This window comes from Mesocricetus auratus, unplaced genomic scaffold, assembly GCF_017639785.1.
Source record: "Mesocricetus auratus isolate SY011 unplaced genomic scaffold, BCM_Maur_2.0 Super-Scaffold_100006, whole genome shotgun sequence".
NCBI classification, from domain to species: Eukaryota; Metazoa; Chordata; class Mammalia; order Rodentia; family Cricetidae; genus Mesocricetus; species Mesocricetus auratus.
Window position 1 is genome coordinate 87536338 of NW_024429190.1, and position 14027 is coordinate 87550364.

The 14027-nt window shown below is 45.1% G+C and overlaps 1 protein-coding gene and 1 long non-coding RNA gene across 10 annotated transcripts in view; one reads left to right on the forward strand and one right to left on the reverse strand.

Moving 5' to 3' along the window:
• The window catches only part of Thrb (thyroid hormone receptor beta), a 355538-nt gene that overhangs the window by 311113 nt on the left and 30398 nt on the right, over positions 1-14027 (forward strand). For all 9 annotated transcript variants that reach the window (XM_040747636.1, XM_040747637.1, XM_013121179.3 and 6 more), the window contains 2 exons: positions 10084-10184; positions 13498-13645. In XM_040747636.1, coding sequence (XP_040603570.1) covers positions 10084-10184; positions 13498-13645 — 249 coding nt within the window. The remainder of the gene's footprint in view (positions 1-10083; positions 10185-13497; positions 13646-14027) is intronic.
• On the reverse strand, positions 10616-13540 carry LOC121140925. Its single transcript, XR_005877880.1, has 2 exons — positions 13385-13540; positions 10616-10842 (listed from the first exon to the last, which is right to left on the reverse strand). It is a non-coding gene; the product is annotated as an uncharacterized LOC121140925 (long non-coding RNA).

Genomic DNA, 14027 nt, shown 5'->3' on the forward strand with positions numbered 1-14027 from the left:
TGTTCTTCTTATTAAATAGCTCGGGTCCCAGCAGGCTGCCCTGCCTTGCGGTGTTCCGCTTAGACTCTGACTGTGTGCTTCCGCCTGCACCCTCTGTCCCCGTGATCACAGCCAGTCTCTCCAGGAGTCTCTGTCTGCCACCTCGGTCCCATCCCCAGCTGAGGTCTCCCAGCTCCACCCCTAGCCCGTCACATCGCTTAGGCTACTCAGCCCACAGCTCACTGTGTCTTCCGTCCAACTGGCCTCATCTGCCCTACGCCACCCTGGTTTCCGTCCTTCACGGGCAAATGGCCTCTGTTTTACACAAAATTAGCCTAAACGGAGCTTTATTTCAACATAAAGAAAAATTAAATTATAAAATTTGTAGGAAAAATGGAATTGGGCACTATTACATTAGGTAAAGTAATCTAGGGCCAGAAAAACCCATGCTGTAAGTTCTGTCTCCTATGTGGAGCCCAAGTCCACTTTTCTATACATGTGTGAGTGAGTGTGGGTAGAGGTAAGAGAGCTAGAAAGCCCTGAAAGGGAGAAAGAGGTTTGAGGGGAACCTGGAGGAGGGTACAGGAGCATGTGTGCAATGGAAGTTCAAACAGGAACCCCAGGGTGCTGGGCTATGCGCAGTGTGAAGGGTCTGGGATAGAGGTGGGGTATGGAGGGAACCACCTGAGGCTAATATATATAGAGATATAGAGATATAGATATAGAGATATATGTATGTGTATATATGTGTGTGTGTGTGTATGTGAAAATGACATAAAGAAACCTGTCACTTTGAATGCTACCTTAAAATTTTAAGCCAAAGATAAAATAGCTCTGAATCATTTGGGTAAATCACGTTTTTTCAAGCAAATTTCAAATTACATACCAAATTATGAGACCAGGGTTCCCCAGAATTGGCACTACTGGCGTCCAGGGCCAGGGAGTTCTGTGCTGTGACTGCCAGCCAGCAGGAAGGTTAGTAATGGCTCTGGCCTCTGACCCCAGGTTGGAGTAGCACACGCCCACACACCCCAGCTGTGATAACCTGCTCTGCCTGTCCCTGAGCATCACGAAGATGCTTTAGATGGTGAAATGCACCTCCACCTTGCTGAAGAATGCCAACAGCAGCAAGGGGATTGTCCTGACGACAAATCATTGTGCTTCCCCTGAATGCAGTGTATGACTGGAAAATTAGCAACCAGCCTTTTTCTTAATTTGTGTGTATGTGTGTGCAGGTGTGCATGAGTAGAGGCGCATGTGAGTGCAGATGCGTGTGCACATAAGTGCAGGTGCCTGTGAGTGCAGGTGTGCATGAGTAGAGGTACGTGTGAGTGCAGATGCGTGTGCACATAAGTGCAGGTGCCTGTGAGTACAGGTACATGTGAGTACAGATGCATGTAAGTGCAGGTGCGTGTGCACATGAATACAGGTGCCCATGAGTGCAGGTGCCTGTGAGTGCAGGCGAGCATGAGTACAGGTGCGTGTGAGTAGAGGTGCATATGCACATGAGTGCGTGTGCACATGAGTGCGTGTGCACATGAGTGCGTGTGCACAAGTGCAGGTACAGGTACACGCATGAGAGTGCAGGCCTGTGGATGTGGATCCCATGCGTCTGGACTTACAGGCAGTGGTGACCCACGTGACTTAGATGCTGGGAAATGAACGTTGGTCCTCTGTAAAATCTAACTCTGCTCTTACCTCTGAGTCGTCTCTCTGGACCACAGTGGTGCACATTTTCAAGGCTACGAATAGAATTTCTGGTTTTAAAGGGCACATGCCTTTCGGAAGTGTGCAGGACAGGAGACAATTGTGGGTAAAGGTGCGGAGTGCAAAGCCATAAACGGACTCAAAACTGACCCGGAGGTGACAGTACCACTTCTGCGCCCTTGCCTTCTTCGTGCTCACCCTGCTGTTCTGCGATGCTTGCCCCTCGAACTTGATCGCCCATTTCTTCTCGAAGCACACAGTGATCTCGTTGGCATCGAGGGTCCACATCATGTGTGTTTCTGGGATACTAATGAGAGGCTGGCCCTGTAGTTTTGCGTCTACTTCGTTCAAATTTTTCAAAAAAGACATACAATTTTATACGCTAAATGATAAAACTGTCTCTCATGTCTCCATTTTTCTTGGACTACTTTTACCCTTCTGCTTTAGGTAAAGATTAAAACTCTGTGGAATATTTCTTTCTTTTAAAGCAGCATGACCTGGAACAAAGTTAGGCAAAAGCCAAGAGTGTACACCAGAGCTGGAGAGCACAGGGAGATACTATGGCCTGTGGGAACCATAGCTGGGGAGCATGGGGAGGTGGCGTGGCCTGTGGGAACCAGAGCTGGGGAGCACGGGGAGGTAGTGTGGCCTGAGGATCCAGAGCTGGGGAGCACGGGGGGGGGGGAGGCCGTTGCTGGACACTCCTTCCTGGGGATCTGAGTTGTCTGCTATGTGTGTTGTTAGACTTTCCAATCTATTTCATATGAAGCAAGAAGTCTGGATTCTATATATTTTACATGATAGGTTTGTATTTTGACTAAGTTTATTTTAGGGCTATGAGCCAAACACTATGGATTGTATATGCCCTTTGATTAAACTTCTGAGTGAAATTCATCATAGCAACCTGTTTCCTTTCTTGGCCATTTTATCCTCAAATGTTTCTACTCATCCTGTGTACTGAAAGGTTATAGTGGCTACTGAGACTTTAAGTCTACAAGAAATAGACCATGAAGCCCAGTCAGGAATTCTTGCCTGCGAAACTGTACTATAGCTGGGCCTTTCGAACCCAGCATTCCCAGGAGAATTGTAAGTTCAAGCCTGCACATATTAGTGAGTCCTGGCTTGTGACAGAAAAAAAATGGGGAGCTGAAGGGCTGAAGATGTAACTTGGTGACATCATGCTTGCCTGGCACCTGCAAGACCCTAAGTACCGAAGAAGAAAAAAATGTACATCTGATAGTCAAGTCTGACCCTAAAATAAAGAAATAACTCAAAACCTCTGCGCCACTCTTCCTACCCTAGGAGCTTGAGAGAAGCCCAGAGTCCTCTTGGAGTACCCTGTCTCCTTCCCGGGGTTAGTCTCTGACCAGCTACCAGTGCTTCCCAAACTCTTCCTAAGGCATAAAAGGTTGAGCCTTAGACTTAAGAGTCTGGTTCCCATCACCTCGGGCTCAGTCAGCTAGAAGGTCAAACGACAGGATCCCCAGTGACCCTGGAGAGCGGAATGGGGTCCACAGGGACTGCCCTGAGAAAAGTCTGTGAAGTGGGAGCCTCCCTCTGGGGCAGTTTCAGAGATGGGGCAGGTGTCGCAGACAGCAATCCGGGAAGGCCTCTGTGGTGAGTTCCAGCTCAAGGTTTTGCTCAGTGATTTGTAGGTAATAGTTCCACAGTTTGTTGAACAAATGAACAGATGGAGAGATGGGTGGTTTAATTAATTGATGTGGTGTTTATCCGAGAGTTGCAGATTAACGACACAAAGCTTGCTTCCTAATACCAAGAATTAAATGTAAAAGGAATCGGGATTAGCATGTGAGGAAAAGGCTAAGCCATTCAGGCAGGGCTTTTAAGTATATAAAGAAATGGCAGAAGGCAGAGTATTGCACAGGAAATGGGCTGAAATTAGAAAAGTCTAGGCCGTGGGATGAGCTGTGCGAGTTCAATGTCAAACTGGAAAAATGACTAAGCACAGCAATAATGTAGCTTCTCTGGGAGAGTTAAAATGCAGTGTCACCCTGCGTCTCAACACCCCCACTCCTCCCCACCTTCCCACCCCCACCTCCACCCCACTTCCCTCTCCTACCCCTCTCCCAAGCTCTTGCCTCTCTGAGCCCATAGTTCTACACTGTGAATCAGAGTCCATCTGAATTGTTCTCAGGTGCTAGTAGCTGGTCCTCACTTACCTGGGAAACTTGAAGATGGGGTTCCTGGGATCAACAGTAGTGTGGTATTGTGAGCCCCTGTGCCAAAAACATTTGTCTTTTCACAATGTCAGAATGTCTCAAGGCAGCCACAAGTTCTTTTCCTCTCATCTGAATTGCTAACATCCATTCTTAGACCACTCATTCCACATCGCATGATGACGACAGTGACGTAGGGTACAGAGGGCTATCAGGAATTACAGAGATCACAGAGGTCACAGAGGCCCTCCTGGAGCAGAGGCAGACACCTGGCAGACAGACACAAGCAAGAGTCCCTACAGGTAGCTGCATAAGCTATTAACCTGTTTGGACACGCCGGGGGAGGGCCTAAGCCCTGCTCCAAATGATGTGACAGACTTTGAAGATCCCCCATGGAAGGCCTCACCCTCCCTGGGGAGCAGAAAGGGGATGGGATAGGGGGTCAGTGAGGGACAGGGGAGGAGGGGAGGATTGACATGTAAAACAAGCTTGTTTCTAAATTTTAGACAGAGAGAGAGAGAGAGAGAGAGAGAGAGAGAGAGAGAGAGAGAGAGAGAACCTGTTTGGGGAGCTGCTTATTCCAGCTGCAGAGACACAGGACTGCTTAGTCAAGGTCAGGGCCTTGAAGATAAAGTGTAGGATCAGATCTAGACAGACAGACTGCAGTTCAAGTGGGCCACATCGAGCGGTAAGGGCCATGCTGATCCTAAGTCTCACTGACGATTGATGTACACGTGAAGTATTATGCACACATAAAGATGACAAGTCAGGTTGATGCGGCCATGGGCAGGCAAGTGTTAGGTTCCTCCTTGTATGGGGTCCAAGTGAGGATATTGCACATCTGTCAGCCTGGTACATTTGACGAGCCCTTAGGCCACATTTTTGTATGTCTTTAATATGCTCATGTGCCCACATGTTGCCAATCGACCTTGATGAGTTTAGAGGTGGTGCTTCTCGCTTTTAGAGATATGCTGTGAATCAGTTTACGCCTCATGGTCCTGCTGTACAAGCGAAGGTAAGTGTCTAGACAGCAGTGCAATGCAGAGTCACTCTCTCTCTGCACTTGCTCTCAGAGTGCAGCAAAATGTTCTTCTAAAATGGAGTCCCCAGGGCAACTCACAGCCCAAAGTCTACTGTTCCCCACACTGTGGAGTAACTTAGAGTCCAACCCAGCCTGGTCAGCAAATGTAGCCTCCGGCCCACCCGACCAGAGAGATTCTCCCACTGTGACGGCTAATACTTCCTCTAGACATCAGGACTGGTCCAACTGGGCAAGTCGTCTGCTCTGAGGTTAAGACCAGTCACCAATGAAAGGCATGCACACCTATGTATCCCTCTCTTCACAGCACCCTCAACGTTAGATCTGTCATCAAGGCTAACCTATTTTACACCCTGTTGCTTACTCGCTGTGTGTCTGCTAAGGTGACAGGAAGCACCAGGTGTTCTCCAAGGACCTGTCGTACCGCATAATTCATTCAAAAGAGCTAACCTGGCCAGGCTCCTGGTTTTGTCCCCACAAGAGAATGCCCTGGATCTAATGTAAACAGGAAACCAGAACAGAACTCTTGCTCCCCAAACCCCAACTCCTCCGAGAATCGTTTTGTGTCATCAGGGTTGCCTGCAACGTGGATGAATCTTGAAAACATTCTGTGAAATGAAAAGCCAGCCACAAAAGATCATCTGGAGTTTTACCCCATGAGTCTGAAATGGCAATAAGAGACAGATCTGTAGAAAGAGAGAGTGCATCAAGGTAGCAAAAGGGGTGGAGAAGAAGGGGGTAATGATAGGCGACACTAAAAGACAGGTGCTTCTCTCGGGATAATTAAAATGTTCTGAGACTAATAAGCGGCCGTAGTTGTGCAACCCCACAAACATATTAAAAGCAATTGATTGTGTTATCTTAGTAAAGCTATTACCAAAAGAAAAAATCTTAAAAAGTACTATTTTACCATAACAACCATTTTTATGTTCACGGCAATACTTAGTAGTTAATCAAATGAGCCAAATGTTACTAAAAACAAAACTCTCCAAGTCCTTTTTGAATAATCAAATGTCACTTGCTCTCTTAAACGTTGCTTAAGGGACTGGGACTACAGGTCAGTTGTAGAGTGTCTGTAACTCACAGCACCACACCCTCAAACAAAAATACGTATAGATGTGCACCTAAAAGCAAATATATATATGTATATATATATATGTGTGTGTGTGTGTTTAACAATGTGACAGCATAGCTTATTAGTCTGAAAAATAATTCATACAAGCAAATATAAACTGGGAAAGACACACCAACCTTGAATTCTCATGAATTGTCATGGGCCTTAGTTGATTCTTTAATTATAACCTCCAACAATCTTTCTGATGTTGACCTGGGACAATTGTATCCACAGTTCCTCAGGTGACACATCTGGCACCTGACCTAGGCATCCAACGCTAACATTATGTCACTCACTAGTGTCCACATTTGGCAACACAACTAATGTCTGGGCACTTTTACTTACTTGACCACATTGGCAGCATGCGACTCATTTTGTGGGTGTGAAAGGTGGAAACAGAGAGACTGTGACGTTGAACAGCAAAAAGTAGCTCAGTTCTCTAGGGGGGCAGGAGCTGCCATACCACCATGTACACGGAGATGCCAGAGGAGACTGCCTGCAGGCCTGTTTACTATGTGCAGGACACCAGACCTCCTGGCATTATTTTCTGATGAACAATGGGCTCAGGCAGATGATTGGTATGTCATTACCTGTGGCAACTGCCTTAGATAAATAAGATTGTTCAACTAATATTGCAGAGAAAAGAAAAGAATGTTTGGGGTACACCAGCATGGCTACTCTACTAACTAGAGTAATTATTGCTATAGCAAGTTGGTTGATTAATAGAAGGGATTTAAACAACTCCACCCACCAGGAAATTAACCCGAGAGAAAAGTAAAGCATTCCTTCCCTAGGTCAGAATGTGAAAAGACTCCTGATGCCTGACTGAATGGGCATCGGTGTGGTGGTTTGAATGAGAAATGTCCCCCCAGGGCTTGGTCCCCAATCAGTGACACTGCTTGGGAAGTCCATGGAACCCTTAGGAGGAGGAGCCCTGCTGGAGGAAGTCCATTAGAAGGTGAGGACTTGAGTTTTTAGCCTCATCCCACTCCCAGCTCCATCTTATACACAATGTAACCAGCTGGCTTCCTGCTCCTACTGCCATGCCTACCCTGTCATGATGGACTCTATCTCTCTGGAACTGTAAACCAAAATTAACCCTTCTCTCCCTAAGTTGTTTTTTGTCAGAGTATTTTATCACAGCAGCAGAAAAGAAACGAATACCACTGGATTCCAATTCACAAGAACTTTGAAGGTCGAAGGATCACACAAACATATTGTTGCTCTACCAAGAAGAGAAAATCTTCAATGTCCTTGTGCCCATGCCAAAAGATAGCGCCAGCGGGTGTGGTGAAGCCAGATGAAGGATCAGAAGGAAAGATGAATTCCCTGCATCTCCCCAACTCCGGTTCATGTCCCCAGACACCCATGACTCTTCTTAGGCATGTTTCATGAGCCAGCAAACACTTTTACACACGGTTCCTTTGCCTCTTCTCCCTGAAACCTGCCATCTGCCTCAACAACAAGAACTCAAAAGCCCCCCTCTCTGCTGGGTCAACTGTATAGAAGAGATCACAGTAAAATTCTGCCGTCAGTGACTTGTCTACCACCTTTGCCAGGATATTTGTATTAATAATTTGGATCACTTGTTATTTAAAAGTTCCTTTGTGCTGTATAGATAGTTGTTTGTGTCCCAGGCCCCCCCTGTGAGCACAAACCATTCTGCCACTTTTTGTCTGTCATTCTTGTTACTTTTCTGTTGGTGGGACCAGATATCTGACAAAGGCAACTTACAGGAGCAAGGGTTTTGTGGAACTCGAAGTTTGGGGAGGATTCAATCTATAGTGGTGGAGAAGCTGTGACCGCAGGGAGAAGACAGTGACCCAGGAAGCTAAGAAAGATTCATGATGATGAGCTCATGTCCCCCTTGTTCCCACCTCCCCTGAACCTTTATGAAACACCCGTATAGACATGCCCAGAAGTGTGGTGCCTGCGTTATTCTAAATCTAATCAAGTTGACAATGAGGGCTTACCATCACACCATCCTACTAAGTGTGGTTGGTATCTCAGCGTGTTTTCTGTGTACAGTTCTCTGCAATGATGTTGAGAATCTTTTTATCATCTTCCCCTCACTTTTAACTCCTTCTCTCACTGAGAAATGAACAGAGCCAGAGAAACAGAACTAGTTGCTTACAGGCTTCCCAAAGCAAAGCATTCAGTTTTATTTGTTTTTATATTCAGTGTGCCTGATATAATGCTTAGCACACTGTATATGCTAAATACATTCTGGTTGGAGTAATCAATAAATGAGCGATTGAAAACAAACCATTCCCTTCCTTCTGTCCCTGCTCCAGGACTTCCCAGAAGTAGTTGTTGTTTTGAGACAGTGTTTCTCTGTGTGGCCCTGGCTGTCCTGGAACTCAATCTGTAGACCAGGCTGCTCTCAAACTTAGAGACAAGCCTGCCCCTGCTGCCCAAGTGCTGGGATTAAAGGTGTGTACCACCACAGACTAGCCCAGAATTTTATTTGTTTTATTTATTTATTTCTGTTTGTTTGGTTTTTGTTTTTTTGAGACGAATTTTCTCTGCGTAACAGTCCTGGCTGTCCTGGAACTCACTTTTCAGACCAGGTTGGCCTCGAACTCACTGAGATCTGTCAGCCAATGTCTCATGAGTGCTGGGATTAAAGGCATGTGCCACCACAAACTAGCCCTGAATTATTTTTAAAGTGCCTGATGAGATACTGGAGAATTGCTCAGCCATTAAGAATGCCAGAGTTTAGTTCCAGGCACCCAGTGTGGGCAGCACAATCATTTGTTAACTCCAGTTCCATGGGAGCTGGTGCCCTCTTCCGGCCTCCACAGGCAAGTGCATCTAGTAACCCCCAGACACACATAGAATTTAGTTTTTTCTAATCTTTTAAAAACATGAAGACTTTAAAATGAAATATTTGGTAAGAGTTCTGGAAACCTTGAATCCAGCAACTGAGTCATCATTTCCCTGATAAAGCAAACTAAGAAAAGCTAATGTAGTTAAAATCACAACCCTGCTTAGCACCAGCTAGCCCTCTACCTGCATCTAAAGCAGTAATGTTTTCCTAGACTGACGTCTACGCAGTCATTTCTGATAAGTGATGGAAAGGAATAGTTCTCTTCACATCTTTTCTGTTTTGAAAGATGAGTCTCCAGTTGTCACAAAAGGTCTATGAAAATGTCGTGGGAAAATACACAGTAAATTACCAGTCTGCTCAACCTCCACAATCATGGTTAAAATTAAGAAAGATTCCCTGAGTCCAAGACAGGGAAAGGTCCTGTTTCTTCTGCCTTTCTTACCTTCTCATCCCAATAAATCATCACTTCTTTAAAGAATGGCTTGAGCTTATCTGCAAGCACACGTGTTTTTAGCATGTGTTTGCATGTGTGCACGTGAAGATGAAGAAACAAGCAAAGCAGGAAGAAGGATGCGATTGATGTTATTTTTAACCAGATCTTTCTGAGCCCAGAGAGTCTGACCCACCACTAAACACAGTATGAAGGGTGTCTTTCCTTCATCAGCAGAATGTCTATTCTTTCTTTCCACCCAGCAATGTTAGGCTGTGTATTCATTTGTTCATCCATTCAAGCTCTCTATTTTTAGGAATAAAAGCAACACAACTCATTCCTGACACCAGATGTTAGCAGTGTTGGATTTCATTCTCTGATCTGTAATTCCTACCCCTTTAAAGCCAATGCCCTGGCCCAGGAAGTACTTGGCTGCTGTATCATAAGGCTGCCTGCATTGTTGCCTCATATCTTGTCTTGAGAATGGATGGGGACTTATGTGCAAGCTCTGAAATGAGCTTTGTGAAGGAGCGTGTACCGCCCAGGCCATCCACACCTGTGCAGCAGCTGCTTCAAATATCCCATGACTCGTGGGCTCCCGCACCCAGCTCAGATGGTGCCTCCTACAGCAAGCAGGATCTGTATTTAAGACGGGTTGCTGCGCTCTGGGTGCTAGTTGGCTCCACTGAGTCTGCTGCTATCACCTCTGAGCAAACAATCCTGTATCTGGTTGGGCAACGTTAGCTTTCTGGCTGTCTTTGCTTTGACATGATGCTGTTTCTTCACCTTCCGCTTTGTCCTTTGCAGGGTATATCCCCAGCTATTTAGACAAGGACGAGCTGTGTGTAGTGTGTGGGGACAAAGCCACGGGGTACCACTACCGCTGCATCACCTGTGAAGGCTGCAAGGTAAGTGCCAGGGTCCCCAGCACAGGCCATGGTGCAGCACCTGTCCTCTCCCAGAGAGTCACTAGAACTCAGTATTACAAAACAAAATCCATTGGGTAGTAGGTCAGTATTCATCCCTGTCATACAAATGGACTTTTGACTCCCATCTAACAATGAGAGATGCACTCTCACCCTGAACTCTTGGGGGAGGGTCTTGGCCCTGCCCTGGATGAAATGAAATATATATATATATATATATAATCCAACATTCATAGCCTCCGGCCATCAAGGGCTCCATTGGTCCTCTTCATTTCTGATATACACAAGGTCTGAATTTATCTTTTTCCTAAATCATGGGCAACTAAATGAAATTTTACAACAGGGTGGTGTTTTGTTTCTTGTGTCTTTAAAATGGAAAGACGGCAAAAAGAAAATAAATTAATGACACTTACTTGAGTTTTAAGGCACATTTTTAACAAATAATCAACCCAGTGTTTCACTGTTTCTCCTCTGAGTTTATGTGCAATGTCTGAGAAGACTGAGTTTGCTCCTCCAGAGCCTTCGCTGCTGTGGGTCTGCATGAATATGCCACTTCCAAGGGTTCCATTAGGCAGAATCTTTGAAGCCACTTAGACTCAATTATATTCCGGCATTTATTCAAAGTGGCTTTCCACAGAGCCTGTAATAAATGGAATCAGGTTGGAGCAGGTAATTTTGTGCTCTGCAAACCTTTCTTCAGGAGAGCCTTGACAAATCATACCGGTGCATTCATTTCTCCAAAGGGAGCTTACATCTGCCTACTTAGAATCTTCATCAGTAAAATGAAGATAAGCACTATGGAAACGATCTTTTGGTCCATCAGTCTAAGTTAGAAAATAAAAGTAACGAGACTTAACCCAGTGTGGTACCCATGCAGCTGATGCTGCATAAAGGGGATGTCTTAAAAACCAGGGAAGGACCTTGTATTTCCTGTAGAGTTCACAGTTAAACTTGTATTGAAGTTAAAGAAAAGACTGCTTCCTCTCCCTTTTCCTCTTCCCTTCCCTTCCCTTCCCCACATCTTCCTTCTTTCCTCTACACTCTCCCTGGCTTCCATCATGCTCTAGCCTTTAAACCCCCACAGTTAACAGGTTAGGTCCAGCCACACCAAGGTGGGCTCCACTTCCTTGGTGGGAGATTTTCCATGCAGGTCCCCTAGTTTTTGCAGATAATATTAAGAAGTACTGTGACACTGTGGCATCTCTACAAAGGCAGCAATCTCTGTCCTTTCTGAGGTCCTGGGGCCTCATTCACCACATCATCAGCTAGAATGTACATGAAGCAAGAGACTCTCTTTCCCCAAGATTCTTTTGATACAGATTTTCTAGATGACAAGACTATGCTAAAGGTTATGTTGCTTCTATGAAAATAAGGTCTTGTGGGGTTTAAAAAGCTAATCCCAAGCCCTGGCTGTGGATTAGTTAGGAGATGTGCAGTTGCAGACCTGCTCTTTAAAGCATGGTTTCATTGCTTCATTTGAAAGGAATTAAGTCTGCTGTCTCAGGCCTGTGATACCAGCTACTTAAGAGACTGTCTCAGAAACACAGTAAGTTCCAGGCTATCCTGGGCTACTGAGTGAGTTGGAGGCTAGCCTGGACAACTTAGACCCTGTCTCAAAAATAAAAAATAAAAAGTACTAAGCCAGGTGGTGCTGCATGCCTTTCATCCCAGCAGAGACAGGGAATCTTGAGTTCAAGGACAGCCTGGACTACAGAGCAAGTTTCAGCACAGCCAGTGCTCACCAAGAAACCCTGTCTTAAAAAAACAAACAAAAAAAAACCAGACAAACAAAAAAAAATGCCCTGAGGATAGAGTATAGTAGCAGAGTACCATTATGTCCAACCAATCCCTGGTGCTGGGGAAAAGGAAGCAATACGATTATGTGGCTTTAGGTTCATTCTCTTACTTCCAAGATGAAGAGTTGAAACTAGTAATGGAAACTAGCCTTTGTCCTGTTTTGTCTGAATCAGCCCTGATGTACAAAGCTTCACCTGCCTTGTTACACCACATTAGAATGCTCTTATGACAATGTCATAAGAATAAATTTGAAATGAGAGAAACTATAGTGAAAGTCACTGCAACTCTTAAATCCCCAAAGCGGTTCTAAAGACTGGCTATGCCTATGACAAGATACATTTCCAGCAACTTCCCTAACAAGAGGAGAGTCAAGCTTTCACCACTGCCTGGCCCTACTTCACTAAAATCAACTAGTCTCAGCCCAAGATTACTAGGTGTTTAGAGACATGATTCAGCTGAAATTTTCTTAAAAGAAACACCGTATAGAAGCTGAAGAGATGAGTAGATGGTTAAGAGCAATTCCAGCTCCTTCAGAGGCCCTGAGTCCCCAGGACCCGTAGCAGACACCTCACAGCTACCCATAACTCCAGCTTCAGGGGATCCAAAGTCCTCTCCCAGCCTCTGAACCCACCTGTACATGGGAGTTACACACACACACACACACACACACACACACACACACACACACACGCACGCACGCACGCACACACGCACACACACACTTTAAAATAAATCTCTAAAAACATAACAAGAGCATCATATAGCATAACCTAGGCTCCACATGTCTGTGCCTGTGCATCAGATTAGAGCCTTATGTAAGTTGTTCCCATCACAGACCCAAAGAAAGAACCTGGGAGCAACAAAAGGCTCTCAAGATCTTCTAATATGGCCGGGCGGTGGTGGTGGTGCACGCCTTTAATCCCAGCACTCGGGAGGCAGAGGCAGGCTGGACTGATAGCCTCCAAAACAATACGGAGAAACACTGTCTCGTAAAACCAAAAAAAAAAAAAAAAGATCTCCTAATATGATGAAGAAGCAACTTGGGAAAGATTGAAAGAGTTTTTCAAATGTGATATCATCTTCAAGAGTATCTGGAGATGAAAAGGTCATACCTCACAATTTATTCAAACCTACAGTGGATACGGACAGACTGTATTGCCCTAGCAACAGAAAGATTTTTGAGTTTTTAACTTCCATGATGTGCAACTTTGCATTTTGTAGAAGGAAAGTTGATGTTGCCCCTCCACACACTGTTTTCAAAGAAAGACCTAATCACGACAGTTCCCTCTAAATACTAACCTGAGGTGTTACTCGTTTCATGCTATTGCTGTTGTAAAACTCTAACAAAAAGCAATTTGTGGGAAGAATGGGTTGCTTTGACTTACACTTGCAGGTCACAGATCATTATTGGAGGAGTCAGGGCTAAGGGCCAGAACAGTTGATCACTTTCTTAAGTAGACACAAACACAACCTGTTTTCTTGGATCTTTCTCATTTAGGGTTTCTTTAGAAGAACCATTCAGAAAAGTCTCCATCCATCTTATTCCTGTAAATATGAAGGAAAATGCGTCATAGACAAAGTCACTCGCAACCAGTGCCAGGAATGTCGCTTTAAGAAATGCATCTATGTTGGCATGGCAACAGACTGTAAGTAGATGCTCTTCATTTGCTTGATATTGAGGAGTATTCACAGGGGAAAGGGTTTGGTTCAAGATCAACAAAGAAAGCAGGAACCTTTGTGGACACAGTGTGGCTCTCATATACTCCTCTCCCTCCCTGCCTTGCTGTAGAGGAGGTGGGACCCATTGGTTTTCTTTTTCCCGACTTACTAATTCCCAACTTCCAAAGCATCCAGATAATGTGGGGAGGGGTGGTTAGGTCATCCCTGTGTGTGTTCAAAGGGTAGCCTATTAGCCACCCTGTTTCACACTATAAATGAGAGGACTTGTCAATGTAGTATAGTCAGTTCTCATATGCAGGCTTTATGTGTGGAGAGGTTTTTTAAAAACAAATTAATTTGGTTGACATT